General features: G+C 37.1%; 1 protein-coding gene across 5 annotated transcripts in view; it reads left to right on the forward strand.

Moving 5' to 3' along the window:
- The window catches only part of TMEM47 (transmembrane protein 47), a 195,977-nt gene that overhangs the window by 94,519 nt on the left and 78,361 nt on the right, over positions 1 to 23,097 (forward strand). The window contains exons 3-4 of one of the 5 annotated variants that reach the window (XR_010385165.1): positions 11,260 to 14,913; positions 15,381 to 22,551. The exons of 3 other annotated variants lie outside the window; for them this stretch is intronic. Coding sequence is in view for 1 of the 2 variants with exons in the window: in XM_064497794.1 (XP_064353864.1) it covers positions 11,260 to 11,333 (74 nt within the window). In the remaining variant the exon portion in view is untranslated. Of the gene's footprint in view, positions 1 to 11,259; positions 22,552 to 23,097 lie in introns of those variants that run through there. One more of the 5 variants, XM_064497794.1, reaches the window with a different exon arrangement.

The following is a 23,097-nucleotide window of genomic DNA, read 5'->3' on the forward strand; positions in this document are numbered from 1 at the left end:
ATTCCCTTGGAGAACTGCAAAAGAAAAGCAGATCTACCATATCCAAAACTAACAAGTCTCATCCTTTCTAAGATGTTCAGAAAGATTAATAACACTTTTTCATTTTATATTTCATAAATTCATTCATATTTCTTTCCCTCCCTCTCTCTTTCACTCACTCATTCTCTCTCTTTTTTTTTTTTTTTTTCCTTTTTAATGGTTCAGGGCTCTTCCAATTTTCACTTACTAGAGTTTCAAGATAAAGACTCTATGCCATAAATTTTGGCATTTCATAATTTATTTCTGAATTTCCATAGATAGACTGCATTTTTCCATGGATCACATCTATCACTTTCGAGAAGTTCTTTAGCTCTCATTATCCCTATAGAAACTACTGGTTATTTTTTGGACTTCTGTTGCTTGCTTCCATCATTGATGTCAACATGACGATGTTTCCATCATCACTGTCCGAACTCATTGTGTGTGGGTTTCTTTTGTTTTGTTTTCCTACAAGACATGCTAGAACAGAAGCTTCATTCCCTATAATGCAATGAAAACTATCTATATGCTGAAAACACAGATTATACCCTTCATCCTCCAACACAAGCCCAGCAGTATTTCAATTCTGCTAGCTCAAATGGAGAGTTAGAGAGACATTGTATCACCCTGAACATTTTTTCCCTAAAGGGAGCTTAGTGTCATCAGTAATAATATTAATAATATTAACTTGGGCTCCTTAAATCCTGAACTGATGCTGTATCCAGAACTAATGCTGTATCCATTCCTTACTCATTCTCAATCAAAAACATGTGTAAGGATAGCCAAAATAAGTGGCCGTCCACCTGAGGGAGAAGTTATGATTAGCAAAAAGCAAACCAGCAGATGTGAAATGGGGGTAATGATTGTTTTCTGCTAATGCTGGCTAACACACAATAAAGATTCAGTCGAACTGTATCAGGGAGATGGGAAATTAATGTAGGCGAGTGCCAAAAGTACTCTTGCTGACATAAGGTGCTTATAACTAATCATTCCTATGGACTGAAGAGGAAGGGGTTGCTTTGGATTTGAAGTATGCTTCGTAGGAAAACAATTTCAGTGTAAATGAAAGAAATGTCCATTGAATATGAGGCTTTTTTGTTAGTGCATAAGTGAATATCTGAGATGAGAAAATCAGAAACACATAAAGAAAACTAGAAGAGAGGAAAAGAAGCACTTTGAGAAAGGCCAGGAGGGAAACTGAGAAAGTGTGCAGCACAGTTCTTTGACACATGCTACCACCTAGTTCTAGCCTTTTAATTAACATATGCTTGCAGGAATGCTTACCAGATTCCTTCAAAGGAAGCAGAACTCTAATTTATATGCCACAGCCATCTTTTCCAAGACCCAGTAAGCCTGGGTTTTTGTTTTCTTCTTTTTTGTACTGGATGATGCAAACAACTTGTTATTTTGCTCTTTTACATTGTAACTTATATGTTATGATTTAATGATGCTCTAAAATTTCAGAGCAACCAATAAATCCCTTAGCTTGCCACCAAAACCAAAGACAAATGAGAAAAAACAGCAAGGCTAATTGGTGACACAATACTAATTAAATTTGGTAGCACAGATTTCTAATGGTTCCTAAGGCCTGATAAATGTATTTAAAAGTATGCCTCTCATGTAGGAGCCAGTTTTGGGAAAATTATTAACCACTTCCATCTTAACAAAGGATTAAAGTTCTGCTTTTTTTAACTATTATCTCTGTGGGTACATGTACTACATGACTTTGTGGAGCCAGACTGCAGACTATTTGCAGATTCTGGTTTATAAGTCTAATATCTATCTTAATGGAGTCAATGTTCTAGAAAGGAAGTGCAAAAATATCCCAGATTTCCAGTTTATCAAGTATGCCTCTTTATTTAATACTAGTATGTGATGTTTGTCTTCCTAAGAGCTTCTTGTTTTCTTCAGTGTGAGATTTTCTCCCTTCCTGATACAGCCAGTCTGATCTCTGTGGGACTTTATAGCATGGAATGGCCCCTCCAGCCAACACCTCAGGGAAGGGTGCAGATGCATGGATATTACTGGACCAGACAACACAGAGCAGGGTGTAGACAGACAGAAATGTGCAAGGTGGCACAGAGAATGTCAAAAAGTCTTGCAATACATTGTGCTAGTATTTGTACCTAATAACCTTAACATTATTTTTTACTGCATGAATTTGGAATGATAATACCCGAACAATATCTATGTATCTCTCACCATTAGCCAAAGACTAATTTTTATTTTTCTTAAATTTCTTTTGCAATGGCATAATTCCATTATTTTCAGTTTATTACATCATGTTGATACAAGGGTGAGATCAGAGAACCATGACTCAAAACTTTCAAATGTGTGCCTTGAAATGTAAATATTACCTGGAATCACATTAAAAATAAATTTAAAACATGAGTTTTTATACTGCAATCTATTATCATTTTCATAGAAAAAATGCAAGTGCATTTTTCAAGTGCATTGCAAATGCAGTGCACAAGTACATAAAAAAATGCAAGTGTGTGATGAAGAAAATAAATGAAACTGTGGCTACGTCAATGAGTTTTGCATAAGTAAGCAGTAAGTTGTTGCAATTTTAATTCAGCAAGGATTCCACTAGAAGTGGAAAGGATTGCCTTTGATGAAAGAAAGAAGCATCATGTTCAAAGGACCTGTGACATGAATAGAAAACAATTGGCTTAAATTTGGTTTCCTTGATAAAGTAGTAGGTTACACAATTTAGGTGTATTCTGCTGATTCTTCTAGACAAAAGGAAGGTGAAAATTTGTTATGAAGAACAAGAGGGATGGGCTGAGGAGTGAGGAAGAAATGACAGAAACAGCCAAAGATGAAGAGAGACTGTGAACTGGTTTTTTATGTTCTTTTTCTTCTTAGTAAAGGCAGACTCCATGGGCTATATAATGTGGATGGTGTTTGCAGTTCAGGGGGAAGAAAGCACCTGTTCACACATATTTACAGTCAAAAATTGTTAGGATAAACATTATCCATGAAAACAGGGGATATTACATATGTGTAAAGATTAACTAATGCAAAAGCTAAAATTATTTTGGTCTTACAGAGGAAAACAGGTTACAAGTCAAGCTGCTGAAAATAAATTTTGGGCAGGAGAGAGAGGAAGGAGGGAGGAAATTACTATAACACCGACATACCAGCTTTGAGAAGGAGCTTAAAAGCAGGGCCATCTGCCAAAGATCTGTAGAAACAGCAGATAAGGACCCTGGAGATATAAAAAACAAACAAACAAACAAACAAAAACATGAATTCTGTTCAAACTTGAATTGGTCACAATAAAGTGATTGAAAAACGTTACTACAAAATTACTTAACAAACTTAACATTCCCAAAATACGTCATGAGTAAGACTAAGACCCTAGAGAATTTCTAACGTGCTGAAATTGAAAAGGCTGTTCAGAACTCAAGAGCTGGTTCGAGGCCAGATGGCTTTACAACAATGCCTCAAGACTCTAAAAGAGGATATAACTCTCAATCTGAAAAGAGTACTCTCAGATTGGCATAAACTGGTGCCTACTGGAAAACTGGGCTGCAATATTCAGGGTGACTAGTAGTCATCCTGACCCTGACCCACAGCTCATTCTGTCTATGAACAAACTCTGGCTTGAGTAAGAGAAACTCACTGAATGATGCTAAGCAACTTCTTGCATTTAGGCAGTATATCACAGTAGTTTTTATTTTTATTGAGTATGTTTTCAAACAAATCAGAGGGGCTTTTTTCGTATGAATCCAAAAGGATTCATTGGAGAAAAGGCAACAGGCAGGCGTGCAGAAAACAGTTTAAAGCTGATGTTGAAATATATCTGTTTTATCTGGTCAGCCAATCAAGTAAAGCTGCACCTGTCTATTTTGATTTTGCTGAATAGACTATTTTCCTTGATTAAGTTTGTAATCCTGGTGTTGGCCTCCAGTGTAAAAGGTAGAAGGCACATGAACTGTGATTCAACTGCACTTTCACACCATGGTAACCCTACAGAATTCACCAAAGCAGTTTAGCCAAATTACTATGTTTCTGTGCTAGTAACAGTAAACAAAACATGGAAGTAAACATGGAACAGTAAACAAAACAGTAAAGCAAACATGGATTAATGGGCAATTGACTGCTGACTAAATTTGCAGCAGAGAGAGCTTCTACGGAGAAGTGAAGGGAAAATAGCAAGTAAAAAAATAATTGAAAATTTGATAGCTAGGCTTTTACTTGTGGAATTCCTTTATGGGTTTTAAGCCTAGGGCCAAGGCCTGATCAATTTTCACAGATTCGTTAAGACTGCTAGATACAGTTGGGAGACAGGTGATCATATGCATGAACTTCTAATCCTTTCATCCTCTCATTCAGGTCCCTTCTCAGTGCCTTACAACAAAGCCAGAGCTGAGATGAATAGTTTTTCATTATAAATGTTATACTTGACCTCTTTTTGAACCAGGTACAAAACCACAAGAAATCATTTTTCTTGTAGGTATCGAGAGCGAGAAGTTTGAGAACATCTTTTTAAGCCATGTGAGACTGTTGATATTTGAAAAAGTAAATTTTGAAAAGTCTAGCTGCTTGGGGTCCTCACAACAAGAGCATGTCCTGTAAAACTTCAAACAGAACAATGTTAAAAGAAAAGTCTTATTATGTTTACTTGAGCGTTCCTCAGATCTGCCCTCTGAGACAAGCCACTACTGAAGTGTATAACGCAGTGCCTCACTGCAGGATGCAGCCTGCCAATGCCATGCTCTCATGGGAGAGCACTGGGGCCTGTACTGGGTCACATGCAACACTTCTGGATTCGAGCTGGCTTCCCTCCAGACTGTTGGGAGCAAAGCAAGTGCAACCCCAGACTCATTATTATAAATGAGTAAATCCATTTATGAATGTCACAGAACTGCTTTAATATTCTATGGTCCTTATTTGAACTGAGCCAGTAATTATAAAATACTCATGATTTGCAGCACAAAGAGTGCAGCATAGGCCAAAGAGGGCTTTGTAAAGCACAGGCAAGGCAAAGTGAATATTCCTTCATAACCTCTTACGTTGCTCGAGTCCTTAAAAGGACAAAATTCAGAGAGACGCCTTGGTATACAGCATGATTCTTAATTAGGGAAAGGTGGACTATTTCTTAAGGAAATCTGAGCTATTTTACCATTTCCAATAACAAATGATGTTTCAAAGTTTACGTCCAGCAGAATTAAGGGAGTGAAAATAACAGATTTTTATATCTAAATTATTGAAAGCAGCTTGCATTTCTTATGTATTTTGGCAGCACACCATGTCAAAGATTCAATATGCTAACACACACATTCAAAGACATTTTAGAGCCCAAGTAAGTCTCTAGGGATTCAGTGAGACTTCAGCTCCTAAAAGCTTTTTTGAATCCTAGTCGTACACCAGATATAATTCAGTACACTCCCTATGTTTAATTTTTTTTTTCCAGTTCTAGTCTTGAATTATAGAACAGCAGTGAGTACTTGCAAAAGTGGCAATTAACTTGGAAATACTTCTGCTTACTGGACAACAATGAAAAGCATAACAAAGGAAATCTGGAGATTTACATTTTTAAACAAATTAATTTTAAAGCAAAAATAAGACTTTACAACATTTGTTAGCCTAATGTATTTGTGTAAGTACCTTAAGTGCACTGAGAACCTTAACTTTCAACATCTGAGTTTGACAGTTCTCACCACCTCTATCAAGAATTCCCCATACTTGGTTCAAAAGTTTCCAAGATGAGTCAGACTGAAATATTTTGCTAAGCTGCTGTCCTTGACCCATATGTCATGAGTGGGAAACTCTGGCTCGTGGCAGCTGAGCATCTCAGACTGTTTGCTTCTCTGATGTTTGTGGCTAACTTACTGGGGCATTTTTTTTCCCCAGACATTTCTTTGGCGTTCTTAACAGATTTACTTGGGATTACTCATTCTCTTCTGTTGATTTTCAAAATTAAGAATCAGTTATATGAGAGTCACATGGTGCTTGTCAAACACCTGTTGCCTATAGACATTTAATTAATTATCCTGTCTTTAATTTTTTTTTCTTCATCTTCGTTTCAGTTTTAGGAAAGATGTTGTCTTTGATTTAAGATGCTGTTTAATCCATGGGCATCTTCCAGTGTTGACTTCTAGTTGTTACATTCAGAAACAAACCTGGATATATTCTCTCCACTATTTGTGATCATGCCTGCAGTCCCTGGGACTAGACCTCAGCTATTTGGATAACACTGGATTATAGTCTCCAGTCTTCCTGAACACAGACAGCTAACAGGCATTTGATCAAGTTTGTAGTTAAAGCACTTGGATTCAGAAAGGTTTGATGCTCACGTTACCTTCAGCCTCTGGGGGCCAAAACAACCCAATAGCTATGAGCAGGATTGCATGGCCCCTTCTGGCAGCTTCAAGCCAGGAGCTATGGTACAACTAAGCACAAGAGGAATTAGCTAATTGTGTCAAGGTATGTATTTCAGCAGGGTCTCAACATTTTATTAGTAGTTTCCCAGGGCAGCTCTCACTACATCACAGCCTAGGAGAGACTTAGAGGGGCCTGATAGTTTGTGACCCTGACATTGTGCCCTGTGGAGGTCTGATCTCACAGTGCATTGGTAAAAATGTCTGGACACATTAATTCTTCATACCTTGTGGCATTCTGGCTCTGGTACTACACATTAATATCACATCTGATAAATCATATGCATTTGCACAGAAACATTGAATTAAGAAGATATGGATGTGAACATTCCCTACTTACAAGTATTCTAACTATACAACCATAAGATTGTTTTTAATACATTTTTTAATACTTCTCACTTTTTGAAGATTCCCTTTTAAAATTCAAAATTCTATCTGACTCTCCATTCATTTCTTCAGAAATGGCAAAGATCCAATCCCAATACTATTTTCCAGAGAAAGTAATTTTTGATATCCCAAAAGAGCAATATATTGTTATTCTCATCTAAAATTAGCCTAGAAATTCTTAAAAGGAATAAATTGTCCCAGCACTGTTACTAACAAGCCTTACACTCTGCAGCACGCTGCCACAGTTTACTGGCTGAAGTCAAGACACTGTCAGCATCTGAGATTTTCCATCTTTCCTGACCCTCGCTTCTGTGAAGGTTTTCTGACCCCTTCCGTGACTGGGCAAAATGAAATGGCTGCTGCTCTCTTTCGTTGCTACACCAGCACAGGCCAGTTAGGTCTCAAATTTTCACCTCTGTCTCTTACCTCACTTGCCGCTATCTGGGGTAAAAAAGACAGCACTAAAAAAAAACCAGAACAGCAACAAACAGAATGTTCTCTCATTCTAGCATCAGAACCATTTTTTTCAATTTAAAAAATAAAAATAAAATAACCTTTTGACAAGAAGCAGGCCTTGACATTTTTGGCACAACGGATGAAAGGTTTTATAAGCATAAGCTCTGGGAAATAGAACCCTAGAATGAATATTTTGTGCTGTTTTCATTGTATATTTGTAAATTTGCAACCACATACAAGTCTGTACAAGTCACAAGAGAGATATACTATGTAAAATGCTGTGCCTCTCTGTTCCTTTATGTTGTACCAGCTAGTGTGAAAACATGAATCATGAAGACATTAAAAGGGTTTCTCAAGTAAAATTCAGGGGTAGGAGTGTCTACACCTTTCCAGAGGACATGTAGAAAGTCCTTTGCAAATTCTCAGCAGAATCCAGTCCTCAGGTAGCTGCAGTGAGCAAAGATACAGGTTCATTATTGTTATTTAGGAGTGATGTGCATCTCCTCTTCCCCACTACCAGAACTCCACACACACTTCAATAAAATCACAGCAAGGAGCCATACATAATTTCCATGCTCTTACTATTTCATATTTGCTACTGAAAAATAATTTTTTTGTGTCTCAAACTTCAAACTTAATCTTGTATGAGACCATGGGCCATTAGTATCTTCTTTCTAATTTGCTAGTGAACTTTCCTGTTGCTGTGTTTCATGCTCAGAAGAGTATTCTGTTTTGAAAAATAATAATAATAAAAAAATGTTCCTAACTTCTCTTTTGCTCTCAGTTGCTCCAGCAAAATTTTATAAATGTGTAATAAACAAAGACATGAGATTTTGACTCTAAAAGTGAATCCTTTTCCAGACAGTTTTTGGATAATCTGTGGATGATGCTAATGAGATTTGATAGAGAGTCCCTAACACTATTATATTAACATACCTTTTTAATTTTGTGCAAGAACTTAGTTTAACTGAACACTTGAGATCTAAACATTCCTTTAGATTCTTGTCTAGTGTACATGTGTTTCTGTATCGCTGTTACCCCTCCAGTGTAAGAAAAAAGGAATTTCCCCTTGCATTCAAATTTTTTATCTGTATAGTGCAGGTATTATTTATCTAATCCCTTTCATACTAGCAGAGTGGTGTAAACAATGCTTAATGATAAATGGAAGGTTCTTTCTCTTTGGTGAGAATATGATATACATTTTTCTTTTAAAAACAGCAGTTTTTGTTTCATTTGAGATCTTAGACTTGATTCTACAAAGCCCAAAGAGTTGTTTAACATCCCCAAGGCCATGTTCACACTAGCCAGACTTGCAAGTGCTCAAAAATTCAAGTGCTAAGACATTAAAAATTACCGATGGATACAGTGTTTCTCTATTACAAGCTGCTTACTACCATTATTTCCCCACAATTACCTCCAATTTGCTTCCAGTGATTTACATAAAATCTTCTTTCTGCATATATAGTTACAGATGCAAGCGCATATTGATTATTACCACTGTATGTTTAAAAAGCCATTTAAATGCATATATAGACTGACTTTCTTGTGGTATTAATGTAGTCATTTATATCTGTGATAAAACACTAAATGAAAAATTAAACCGCTATTCCATGTGAAAAGCAATGGAAAATAAGACCCATTGCATTTTTAGGAATCAACGGTCCTAGAGTACATTGTTATACAGATGCGAGAACAGATTAGTTCCCGTTACTATAAATAACACTGAAAACTACTCATTAGCACCTAAAGCCTAAATAAGGTGGTATGACCCACTTCTGGAAATTGCTTTTACAGGCACCTTTAAGTCACTTTGTTACAAACCTGGAGTCATCTGAAGCTGAGCATACAGATGTGCTTTGTTTAATTTATTTAAATATGGTGATGTTTGTGTACACACAAATGTACATGTGCATATATAGATATATGTGCATATATAAATATAAAAACATGAACTTCCATGGAGGTAAGTGAGTGTACAAGTTGAGAGCATGTTGCATCATTGATATCAAAAAACTATTTCAGATTCTTGATAGGACTTACTTAAAAAAACACCTGGAGGGCCACTACCTGGACTCCGCTATGCTCAAATCTGAAAACTGCTGGTTAGGTGGTTACCTGTACTGGGGCACTGTTTTTCCAAGCCTTGAGCTTCTGAACCTAATGTCATAAGCTGTGATTACTCAGTTATTTGGGAAGGACCCCAGAGCTCAAGGACACCACAGAGGCCAAGCGTAATCATTTTCTGTCTGTTTAATCTTTACTGAGTCAAACTTTCAAAGTGAAGGAAATGCACGTAAGCCCCATTACCTTTAGTCTCCACTTTGTCTCCATTTGCCTCTGCACATATTGACCCAGTGCAATGACAGATTAATGGTGACATTAAATGAGGTATTAAATTTAATCTTCTTTACTTGATGTAGCAAAAATTCCTTTCCAAATCTCCTTTCTTTAATTTTTGCTTCATGATTGCCATTTTTCATTCGCTGATTTTATTCATGCTAGACTAGGCCAGTGACCTGAAACTGCCAATTGAGAAGTGAAATGCTAATCACATCTTTTCAATTGAAAGCATCAGTGTAAAAGCTTCCCATGCATTATTTACATTAATTATTTTCCATCTCAAGCATTCTCCTGCTTCCTCCTAAATCAGTTCGAACAAAACCAACAAAATGGCTTATGTTGACACTAGATTTTTATCACACTCCTGCCTATTGAAAAAATCCATCTAAAGTTACGTATATCTGGTTGTCTTAAAAAAAGTCCTTTCTGGCTATGGGAGACCACTTCACTACCAAACACAGTTTGCCACCTAATGGACTTACTAGCTGTTTAACACTTATCTACCAAAATATTTTGTAGACTCTTCTTTCTTTATAGTGTATTAATGGTGTGTGTTGTTTATTCTTTAGGTAGGAAGATTATTAACAGTTTCACTATGGCTTATACAGTGATAGTGTTGCTAAATGATGACTTCTTACATGAAAAATGAGTCACCAGCAAAGACTCATTAATAATGTGCCTACTGCCATAGGGAATATAACTTGATTTCCTATGAGTTACTTTACCTGAGGCTCTCCTATCTAGTCTTTTGTAAAATCAGCAGCTTTTGCTAAACTCTCAGAACTGCTTTTAATGCAGGACTTCACAATTTTTCCAGGAATAAAAATGTGTAAACTAACAAAGAGAATAAAACATTGGTTGAAATTTTTTGAGAGAACTTTTTAAAATCAAAAATATTGTTTAATTTAAATTTTGGGGGGATGAATTATATCAGTTTCAATAAAAATGTTCCTGAGATAATTTCTCAGCTCTAGGACAGTTATTCATGTGGTGGCTGATTCTAATGCTGTTGAATATTTGGCATCCTCAGCTCCTACTGATAGATATGTTCACTGAACCTATTCAATTCATCACAGCACTTGCCAAAACCCCAAAGGCTCAAGTTCGCAGTATACACACAGTCCTTATTTTATATGCTCTCTAATATTGACTGTGCCCTTTGCTTTCAAGTCTTGTGTGTTTCAATCCTAACTCCATTTTACAAATTTTCATTGCTTCACTATAACATGAAAGTTTTATCTGCAGGAACTCACTCTGTGTGAGTCAGTAGACATAGCTATTAGAATATTTTTATTTAACATATCACAAGCTGAATGTTGCTTGCTCCTGACTGTGATACTGGCTTTCAGTCACCTCATCTCATTTTATGCACAAGCGTAGTGCCAAAGCATTTTTTATGGAACCGTGCAATTTATTTTAAATGAACTGTGTTTTTAATAGATCTACCTTTATTTTATGAAATGCCAATGAAAGGTAGCAGATTATATGCACCTAGCTTTTGAAATAAAATAAACCAAAGAATTAAGTAAAAGAAAGATGTTTCAAGGAGGATATTAAAACGGATTTGGGGAACATCAATCATTCAGTGCTGCAAACGTGAAAGAGCTTATTCTTTGATCACGTAAATCCAGAAACTATTATTGTGTGCTCTCTCTGTTTATTCTCTCAGGGATCATTCACATATACAGGAGCTTCCACACAGCTTCATTCAACCCAGAGAGTAAATTCCAGGACACATTTTAATCAGAAACCAGTAAAGCCTCATGGGTAAATGAAGAGGTTGTTGTGCCACCCACACAAGAAGTCGCAGCTAGCTGTCCAGCCACATCACTCCTCTGCCGGGTTCGTCTTGGAAGAGAAGAGCATGATGGCCCTCTCCATTGGCCTTTAGGAAAAACAAGGGCATCCCAATATCTCCTCAGGAAAAGATGGTGACTAAGAGAGGACAGCAGTGTGCTAGGAGCTTGTCTCTGCTCCCCCATAATGATGAATATAGCTGCTGAGGAGAAGCGGAGCATGAAGGCAGGGTGTTGTGAAAAAGAGAGACTTGCGTGGCCTGTTAGATATTTAAGACCAGATGTTACCTTAAAGCTTCTGGTAAGAAGTAAACCTTTTAGGTACTTAGATGAACAAAACCATGCGGCACTAAATATTTACTTCCATCCACTCCCCTCTTCATTGAAGGTACCTTTCCTCTCTCCTATTTGTCCCTTGCTACAATAGGATCCATCATAGGATGAAACCATTTTAGCCTCAGAGTACTGTGGTAACACCTATTTTCTATACAGCAAACTGACACACAGGAGGTTAGGTGAATATTTCGAATATGAAAACTTAACTTGCATATTGACAGTATTAATAGTAACAGCAGTCTCCCCTTGGCTGATCACAGTACTGTACAAAATTTGAAGGCTGCTCCTTTATGGCACCAATGTTACCTTCTATTTTTGAAAGCTGACTATGTGGAGAAGTAAGAGATGACAATATTCTATTTAAATATTCTATTTAGTGCAGCATGATGTTTCACTTTGCAAACACACCTCTCCTTAGCCATGTGATAGTCAGTTTACATAGTCACTTAACAGGCATTTTCCCATACTCAAGATCCATTCTTGAATTAAAAAATAGTTTGAAAACTGTAAAACACCATTAATTTAAGGACATGTAGAAAGTGCAAGATGTCTAAATAAAAAGAAGGTTAGAAGGAATAAGGTGGATCACAAACAGAGTAGTGATCAACAACGTCATGTTGCTTGCAAAAAACCAAATGTTACGCTGTTTAAAGAGTGTTGAAAGCTCAGAGTATTTCCCTTTTAATAAGGTCTCAGCCAAATTACTGTGCTCAGTTTACATGTGACCTTTTAAAGAATCCTGAGCAGACAAGAATGATCAGAGGTCTAGAAAAAAAGTTGTATGAAGAAAGATTGGAAGAACTGTTTAGTTTAGAGGATAAGGCACAGAGAGGAGTTGGAATAACAGATTTCAATTATATAGAAGACTGGTTGCTACAAGTTAAAAGGCAATACACTTTCTCGAGAGGATAGGACAAGAAGTAACAAAATTAAACTTGCAGCAAAGGAGATCTATATTAGATGGTAGAGAAAAGCTCTAACAGTAATAGCAATATATAATAATAATAATAAGATACAATAAAAGGATAAATGAAATTCACTGCCTGAGAAGGCAGTGGAGACTACATCACGGGAGATTTTAAAGAAAAGATTGAACAATTACCAGTCAGAAATATCTGACTTACAGTTGGCTAAATGACCTCTAAAGATCTTTCTGGTTTTAATCTCTCAGAGTTTCTGATTTGGAAATGTTGTGTTCAGAGCGAAGCATTCTTCCTCCTCAAATTTTACCCTCAGTGATAACTTAAAACAATGGCAACATAGACTTCCTATTTAGAAAGCCAAGGACTGCTCAGTGCACTTTCTCAGTTCAGCCAATTTCAAGAATTTACTCAGAGCAGAATGAAAAACATAAAGACAATCTCAATATTATGATGGAGAAAAGGAGGTCTTGCAGATTAATCTAAAATATAGTTTTAAAATGATTACAAGAAACTTGAAAAAGAGTTAAGCAAAGCACATAAAATGCATTTTGATACTTGTATACATATACACACACAAACTTGCAAAGGCTTAGTTACTAAAAAAGTTTCTTAAATGTGGATTTACTTGTGGATGAGTTTTACTTTGGAGGAAGAATGCTGATAAATGGGAACAGACCCATATGGCTACTTGCTCCTTTTTAATAACATTTTTCTTTTAACAGTTATATGTTAAAGAGCTCTTAATCACAATTTCCAGCAGCTTAGTTTCTCAAGTGGACTTTCCTAAAACACCTTTAAAATCCCTCTTCTGTTACCAGAAGCTACCCTCTATCCCACGTCTATCTCATTAAAGAGGCTGTAGGGAGTGTCCCTTAGGTGTAAGAAATCAGCTGCTAAGCTGGTCAGTTGTCCTCTTAGGAAACACAGAGATAAGACTGTGGGAACAAAGAAAAGCTCTCAGATTGTTTTATTCTCCTAAATTGTTATGACTGTTTTGATGATAATGAGAGCACTTTGCCATTTGTGTGATGGTTTAGAATTGTGTTAATGTAGTCAGATAGAAATAATAAATGAAAAGCTGCTAATGGTGGTTTTAACCAAATATTCTATAACATTCAGTCTGCAAGACTATTTTTTTTGGCTCCCAGGATTTTATTTTGAGATCAAGTTACTCATAATTATTATTTGCTAGTTATTATTTTTATGCTTATTACAGTATAACCAAAGCTAGAATTTTGCCTAGGAAATAGACAAAAAAGAGAGCAGGCAGGTAAAAAACTATGTTTTTTTTCTAAGGTTTTCTCCCTTAGCGAGAGGCATGTGAGCTTAAAAAACACATTATTATGCAGTGTTGTATCTAATGAGCTAATCTAAATGCTATGGAATTGTACTGAGATAGCATTAACTGTTTTCAGTGTTCTGTTCATATCCAGAGGTACCTGTGGATTGACAAGCTAAATCAAAACCTTCTTTTTAATTGTCCAGACGGCAGTTAAAAATTTCCTGATGGTATGTTGGAGCATCTGGGTTCTAGTTCTCATTTTTTCATTTCAACTCTGATATGAAACTATTTACATATATTCATTATTTATCTCTGCCAAAAAAAAAATACACTTTGATGTTTTATACTTCATACATGTATATATACCTGCTGCTTTTCTAATGGTCATTATGTTACTTTATCACCCTCAAGACACTCTACTACCTTAGTCTGATTCAGTGTTTGTTAAAGAAACAAAAGCTACATAATCTAGCGTATAAGCGATGAACTTTATTAAACAAACTGATTGTAATTTAAAAATCTCTGGAAAATATGAATGTTTCTAAGATGGTTGGGAAGAAGGGAGAACTGATACAAGAAGCATGCAGTCCATGCACTTTGATTTTTTTAAGGGTAGTCTTGAAATATGTGGGACACCTGACCACTGCAGGACATCTGCCACATACGGAAACTTCTGCTTCAGGACCTGCAGCGGCTCCCTGGTGAGAGCATGAGGATAGGGAGCGCACTACCTTGTGTTGGAGCCAGAAGTTCCTCCTGGGGGAAAAATAAATACTACGCTATAATTGAGAAAGGTTGCTTGCCTGGAAAGTGGACTGCTGAAATCGTGAAGTGAAGGCCCGTTTGCTCTGCTGGCTGGCTGTGTGCTACCAAAAGAGAAGTTGCGTGAGATTCATCACCACTTGTGCTTCAGCTCCAGGCTTTCGGGGTTCATTACCAACCCAAAGGCACCCAGAAGAAGCACAGCTTTCCTCCTCTTGGGAAAGGTAAACCTCTCTGACCCACCAGGGGGGGGAAAGGTGTGCAACAGGAGCCTTTGGAGACCACAGGAAGTCAGTCACAGACCCCACTCTGCTGGGAAGTGGTGTGGGATGGAGCCAAGGTCCTGAGGTGCAGCAAATACAAAGGGTCCTCTGGATGAAGCCCTCCCAAGGCTAATGGGGGTAGTAGATTGGGTCTTTCTTCAAAGAAAACAGAGCCTCTCTAAAGGGCCTGGAGGGCTTGCTTGCTTTTGTCACCAAGAAAGGTTCTTTTCTTATCTAGACTGCTTTGTTTCCCTTTAATGGTATTCAAAAAAAGAAAAATACATTTACGAGAGAATCCCCAATGCTAGAGCAGTTTATTTACCTAGCCTGGGGACTGAAGAGCCTATAATATGTAATTCAATATATGCTTGGGTCCCTTTTGCTGATAGCAAAAGATGTTTATAATACATGTTTGCTTTTCCCTATAGGTATCTGTGAATGAAATGAGAAGTTTAATGATATCATCTTGTCACTCTGTTGCCTATAGACTGTAAGCCTTGGATTCATAATTGCATTAAAAACCATAGCTTATGCTGATCATTAACAAGGAGAATTTCACACTGGAGATTCATTGTACTAAAGACCAGTTAAATTACAGTATGTGAATGCACATTACAGATATTATGGTTCATTTCTGGAAGGCTTTAAAATAGTACAGTTAGAAGAAATTTTCTTACATATCCTTGCCTGTGTAAAGCTAAAACCTGGAAAAAAGACTACTTAGTGTTTGCAGTATTTGACTTTTCTCTCTGTAAAAATCTTTTTCCTGTCAGTCCCAGGTCCAATCACCCTGCCAGTCATCCAGTGACTGGCAAAAGGAATGTTACGGAAGCAGGCTTATTCATACTTTTTGCTCAGCAGAGAAGTATACCTCCTTGGCTATTTGAGTAAAATACAACTCAAAAGTGGATTTGGTGTCATTAAACATGGCTAAAAAAGCACAAAAAAATTTTTTTAAAGGAAAGCAAAATACTCTACCCTAACCTGTTATGCTGAATTGCTTCATTCAGCATTTCTACTCTAGAAAGCTTAGAGAAGAAATCTAAAGAATAGAGGATAACAGGATTCAAGGAACTGCTTATACGCCACTCTCTCTTCTTTTGGACACTGAATAGATTGAACGGTTGATAAAATGTGATTAGGAAAACATCTTGCAGTTACACATTCATATGAGAGAGGACTGCAGATGAAGGATCTGCCCAGTAGTTCTTTTTAAACATGTACCTAATTATATTGCAAGATATAGCACACTAGGGAAAAAATCAGAGTTTCTACTTAAAGGGTCAAGGAATAAGGCTTTGGATAGATCCTCCTTCTGGAAAAAAAATGCATTCCTCTTTTTTTGAGATTTACACAACAAACTTACTAATTTGTCGGGATAGATAACTTCTGTTACTGCCTGTTACTGCCATCATTTATACATATCATTATCCCCAGTAGTTGTCCCTTATCCAGTTTTTGCCTGGGGAGTTGTTACCCTGTCTATTAGCACCACAGTGAAGGAACAGAAAGCATAATTCACAGGCATAAAGATGGTGTGGGATCCTAGCTTTCTTATAAATAACTCTAAATTATATATCAAAAATAGAAAAATAGGTTTTGCCAGGAAGCGAACCAGGAGAGAACGCACCTGCTTTGCCCCCTGGAATTTTGTCTGAACTCCAAAGATACCATGAAATCAAGGCAGGAATGGAGCAGTGGGCATTATGGTTCAAGATGTAGATATGGATTAAGAAAATCTTACAACAATATAAAACTGAATTTTCTTACTCTGGAAGTAAGTGGGTCAACTTCAAACTGCCCTTAGGGGAATGTATAGCCTTATCCTAGTGTCTTAACACTCTATAACAATGTGTAGCAGGTTCAGACAAGCACATAAAGCAGAATTAATTTTTGCTTTCTGACCTCTATATTGATTTGCGCCTACCAAATAAGCAGTTGTAGTCAGCTAACCATGTGGGTGCTTTGCCCTTATTTTTCACTAGTAAAAAATATGTAAATTGGAGAAAAATTAAATGTTTTTCCCCTATCCTTTACTACAAGAGGAAATTATGGGGCTAAAAGTTTAAGCAAATAGCTAGATTCTGGAGGCACCTCAGTCATAATCTTGGTACTGAATTTGTCTCTATCTGGGTATGCGGATAAAAAGCTTGATTCTTTCTGATGTTATATTTTGTGGGAACCACAAGACTGAGCACAATCTTTGAAGTATGGATTTACAGTTCACAACCTCTGTTATTTTAGGTTTATGGTAATATATATGCACATGTTTTGCTAGAATTCTTAATGCACTTCAGCTGGTTCTTATTTCAAAGGCAGTCTTAATATTCAGCCAAAACTCTAGAACATATTTTCATTTACATCGGAGGGACAGATCCAACTGTAATTTTTTACTTTTTAGTGGATGCCTATCAGTAAATATTATCATTTTGGCTGTCCTTGTAGGTCGCAGGTTCCATTTTCACTGGGATAAAACAATGCCAGAAAGAATCTGTCTCGGATTATACAGCTGGGTACTGTGAGCACTCGTGCACACATGGCTAAGTAAGACTATTTCTAGGTAGATACGACTGTGCTTGGTGTTGTCCCATCTCAAGGACCAGTTTATAGTTTCTTCTTGGACTGGTGCTCATGATTTCTGTCTCTCTGCATGCTGATGAGCTCTCATTCATGCCTCGCCTCACCTCACACTACTCGTGGCCACTGCAGCTGCTTAGTATCATCCTTTCATCTTAAGGCTAGTCAGCTGGATGCTGCATTTCTGTTTCCTTTAGATATGTAGGTGTATGTAATATTGATTTAAAAACAGATATTTTTCACTTCTCCATGCTGAAATAACTCCTAAAGAACGAAAACATGAACTGTGCTGAGACTGAGATTACTTTACTCTTTTCTCCCTAGTAATTATTTATGAGCACAGAGTTGCTACACTAGACAAAGTTCATACCTGAAGACATGAAAGTTGAGGGTAGCCTAATGTGGAAAAGAAATAAAATGCAAAATGTTATGAGACAAAACAACTTCCTGGTAGGTATAGTGAGTTCCCACTTCTGCATGTTTATAGTCAGACTGCATGTATTTTTCATTTAAATTAATTCAATTTTTCATTGAAATTTCATTAAAATTTTCATTTAAATGTACATTTTCATTTAAATGTATGAAGAAATCTAGCCTATCATCCACAGGCCTCCTGTCATTTATTCTTTGAGTAAGAAATTAATTTTCTCAGCATTTGCAAATTTATCTATTCATCAGTTTTAGTTTAAATTAATTAAAACTAGATCCTTTGAAGGAATTCACCAGCTGGATTATTCACTTAATTGACCTAACTGAATAATTCTGAACCTTCACACTTTTTGTATAGAAAGAGTCAATTTTAATCCTTAGCAAAGGTTATTTGGATAAAATTAGGATCCAATTAACCTAAATTATTAGTAATTGCATTTTCCTGTTCATGCAGGTTATGAATAGACTCATTAACTAAACTGATAAAACAGAAGTGGAATTATTGTGACCGAGTATGCTCCAAGCAACTCAGATTATTGCTGTTGATTTTTTTTATTCCAGTTAATAATTCTATTCTGATAATGACTTGGTGGCTTGATGCAAACTCTTTTATGGTATAAATTTATATAAATATCCATATACATGTTAAGGGTTCTTGTTGGTGGACTGCTTGCTCAGCTCTCAGTACTTTGCGAAGGGTCTGTAACCACATCATATTGCCATGCTTTGATCTCTTAACTCTGCCATAAACACAAGGAGCACAAGGGACGCTTCAGAAAGAGCCAAAGACAGAGTCCCTAAGGCACAAGGGCTCGGGTGCTGCATCTTCCTTGAGGCTTCCACTCTGCGTAATGCTGATCCTGTTGGCAGAGTCCTCTAAATCCCTGAGTTGCTGCAGACTGACGGCCAACTTCATTGGTGCACTTCAGCACCTAAACCTTATCCAAGCAACTCAAAGGGTTTCCAAGCTGTGTTTCTGCAGGAAACAGCTGTTGCCAGAGACAGAGAACAAGAGACAGAGAAAATGTTAGACTATTCCCAGGTAGCTTCTATTTACCTGAAACTGTTGTGCAGTTGCATTGTCCAGCAATACCTTCTTCTTTAAAATGGCACTTGCCATATTAAATATCTTTAAAAAATGAACTGGGAAGTGAAGTAATCACATATTATAACTAATAAAACAAAGTAGTCTGACAATATTTGTATAGGTACAGTGTATTGGATGACACTGTTTGGTGTATTAAATAGGTACAACAACTCTGCTCTTCTAAAGATCCCAGAGCAAAATGACAGGAAGTAGGCTGGCAATTAAATACAGTCAAACTGGCAGATTCAAGATAAATTTATCAAGATTAATTCCTATCTCTCAGTCTCTTCAACTGGAGGTGCAAACTGTGAATTTAATACTGAATTCTGCTGCACAGATGTTCTAACGTGGTCTAAAGCTGTCTTTAAGAGCACTTCATCAAAGGAAGTCAGAAGATAGATTCCTGCCTTCCAGATCCCACTTCCAACTGTTTCCCCTTTCATACGCATATAGTAATTTCAGCAATGAGACTTTTTTCTAATGTGAGTTATGCTGGGGAGTATAAGGTAAAATATTAATGCAGCCCGTTGTTTGAATGGGATCAAAATTGCTTGAGACAGCTTTGCCAAAATTATCCCATTGTCCCATTAAATCAGAGACTGGGCCATTAAGGTCATTGCCAGTGTGAGCTAATAAAGTAATGAAGCAGGAGGCTGACCTTTCTGCAATATATTTTAGAGCTAAGCAAGCTTTTTTCTTTTTTCACCTCCTCCAATATTCTTCTTGATTCATTCACTTTTTAAATGCAATATATCTGACTCTTCGTTTCCCCCAAAACAAAGCAGCAGATTTATGCTAGGGCAAAACGCCAAGGCAGTGTTTCTCATCTTTTTGTTCACAGCATTTAGAAGGTGACCTGTGAAACTATTACAGTTAAAAAGCAAAACAAAGCAAAAATGCAACTTACATATATGTGTGAGGGCTCTCTTTTTCTCTCCCCTGTAACTTGTAAGGTACCCTTGGCAGCACAGTCAGGGGCTGTCTTGTGACTGCTCTCAACACCAGCTGCTGAGCTCAAGGTCACATTATTTTATTGATTGTGCAGGTTTAAAAATTTGTAAGCCAAAGAATAAAATTATGGCTTTGTAAAACAGTAACATTTTGTTTATCAAAGGGCAAAATGATTTATCTATCCAAACTGGAAAACAGTAGCAGGTAAAAACAGGCCTACATTCTTTGTTTGTTTAATTTGGTGATGGTCCACTGCAAGAAAGTTGAAGAACAGTAAGAACAAGAACACAGAAAGGGAACAGCTTGCACAGAACTGGTGTACCTTAAAATACAGAAAGGGAACAGCTTGCACAGAACTTGTGTACCTTAAAATACTTCTTTCTTTACAAGGATAGGTAGTCTTACACAATCCTAGTTAAAATGTGCAGATTTTGGTAAGATTAAATACATCTAGAAGGAAAGTGGTGTATATAGCTTACTTTATGACCAGCGAACGTTTGTTCCTTTTGCAAGATGGATGGAAAAAGCAAGTGTCTATACAACTCACTCCTGTTGTCAGCTGAAGAAACACAGGCAAATAAACTTAGATCTCAATAGACAACTTAATTATGCTACCAGTGTTTCTTTAGGAACACAATTTTCACCTGTTTTGAAGTCAGTCCAATTTAAATTCCCGTTTTCATCCTGAAAAGGCAATTTCACTACAAGGAACCCACATATGGCAGGGGAAAAGGTAGTAAAGAGAGTGAGTATTTGCCTTTGATTTCTAAAGACTTGGCTCAATACTTAAACCATGTCAAATGAAAATAAACTGGAGTATCTCATTCCAACCCCTGTTTGCAGATATTATAGGACCATTACATAGTTCAGCAGTTTGCCAAAAGCAGCCATCTCTGCTTGAAAGAAACTCAAAGGATGACATAACATGGGCAACCTGGCTGCAGACAGAAACATGTTAGCTGACCTATACAAAGAAAATTTTATGGACCTGGCATGCACTGCGTATGTCTCTGACATTGGTCTCCTGCCTTCCTGAGTACCACGTTCTTGCATGCCATAAGGCATCTATGCGGAAATACACAGGGTATGGGAAGCGGTTTAGCCAAGGTGGCGATTTCTGAAGGGTAACTTTGTTCTGCCCATCCTTCCCCCCTCCAAAGCAGAAATGGTGTTTACCTGCTCAGTGTTTATGATTCTTACTGCTGCAGCTCATATCACAACATAAAGGTGAACTAATAATTTGCAGTTCCTTAGGTTCAAAGAGAGGAGATGGGAAAAGCAGGTTCCACTGCCGTCATTTAACAGTCTGCAAAAAGAGACGGAGAAGGGGCTTCTTATTTGCTTCTGAGTCAAGAGAAGGCCTGTTTAAGCCTAAAATGACTTTGAATTGGTTTTCAGAACAAAAGCATATCCAAGGATTGCAAGCACATATGCTGCAACTTTACTTCACAAGAGTTTTGCTGTTTCTCAGGTGCCTGCTGTTTATGGGGTTTGCATAGGGGGAAAAAAAAAAGACAAAATAGAGGGCAAGTAATTAACTCTATTCCCGGTTCCTTTAAAAGGTCCAGTCTGAAGTAACTCAGGATGTCAATTGTAAGTCTGCTTCTTCTATCCTTGTTAGAGTAGTGCTTTACTTTTCATGTAAGCTGGCTGAGCTTGTCATTTGTAGAGCCGTCTGTAACCTTTTCCATGCTCTCTGTTTTTTTGCCCCAGCTTCCCTACCTCAGGTAGGGTCTAATTTCATTTCCATCACTATAGACCCAACATGCAAAGTTTTTCCCTCAGCCTGAGACTCTTCAAGGCTCAAAACCCTTGAAGCAATCAAGTGTTTTGTTTATAACTCCTGATACAGCATTCTTCCCTGCATGTAAGCACATCTTGCAGTCTCTGCTGGGCAAATGACTTCAGCACGTAAAGTTGCACGTTGCCCTGTGACATCTTCAGAGGGGCCAGTTCCTTCAGCACAGTCTTGCCTGTTGGCTGGGAGACACTGAAGACCTGTAGTCAACTAGGAAGAAATGCTAGGCAGAGAGGCTTGGGTGGAATTTAGACCACTTCAATATGGGTAGCAGTACTGATACCATCCTCTGGATTTCTCAGGCAGACATCATTTTTCAGGCTCTCCTTTTATTATTTTGTGTGGCTTAAGAATATCTCAGTAAATGTCTTTCATCTTTTTTTTTTATTTTCGCCTCTTATAAAGCAAAATTCTTTCTCTGCCACCCCCCAGCCTTCTATTAGGAGAAAAATCCTGTTAAATATATGTCTGAGCTCAAGATTTGTTTTGTGTGAATTTTGAACCTTAAATGTCAAGTTCAAAGATGTAACCTGTGGACCCATTTTCATGTTTCCCAAGGCACAGAAAAGATCCCCTGCTGGGTATGCAACAGCAAAATCTTTTGAACGTAGAAAAGAAAGTACAGGGAAAAGTTGGTGGTTGTTAATTCCTTTTCTGGATGTGGGTGCAAAGCTATTGTACATAATATATTCATTATTATATCATTTTTGTAACATGTATGCTAAATAAATTTTCAGTTTAACTATTGTGAATTTTATCTATATTTTTAAAGCTTTTTTTTTTCTGAAATAATGTATCGCAACTAGTAGTTAAAATTTACCATTGGGTAGGCTGTACCTATTCATCATTAATATTTACTGGGCTATTAAATTATGTGTGATCTTCCAATTAGAGCATATAGTAGTACTTACAGAACTGGCCTTGTAGCTTTCTCTTTATTGCAATGAGACCACAGGTTAAGATTCAGATTATACTGATTTACTGCTAGGCATGTGGAAACTTTTGGTTAGTCAGAAAAAACCTATGAAATCAATTTGGGTGTTATTAGGTCAGCCGTGATTTTGTGTTTTGTACTTACAATGAGCTTGTTTAGGGGAAATAGATGCACCCTTTCTCCATAACCCAGAATATGAATGTGCAAAGACTTTGTTAAAACAAAGACCTCCAAAAACTGACCCTAGACTCCCTAACCAAAACCTGTATTAATAAACTGTAACTTGCATTACATTTGGTAATGGAAGGTACAAAGTCATATGGGAACAGGGGTAGGAAAGGGAAAGGCATCACAGATAGCCAGAGACTT

The sequence above is a fragment of the Dromaius novaehollandiae genome, chromosome 1, assembly GCF_036370855.1.
Source record: "Dromaius novaehollandiae isolate bDroNov1 chromosome 1, bDroNov1.hap1, whole genome shotgun sequence".
Lineage (NCBI taxonomy): Eukaryota > Metazoa > Chordata > Aves > Casuariiformes > Dromaiidae > Dromaius > Dromaius novaehollandiae.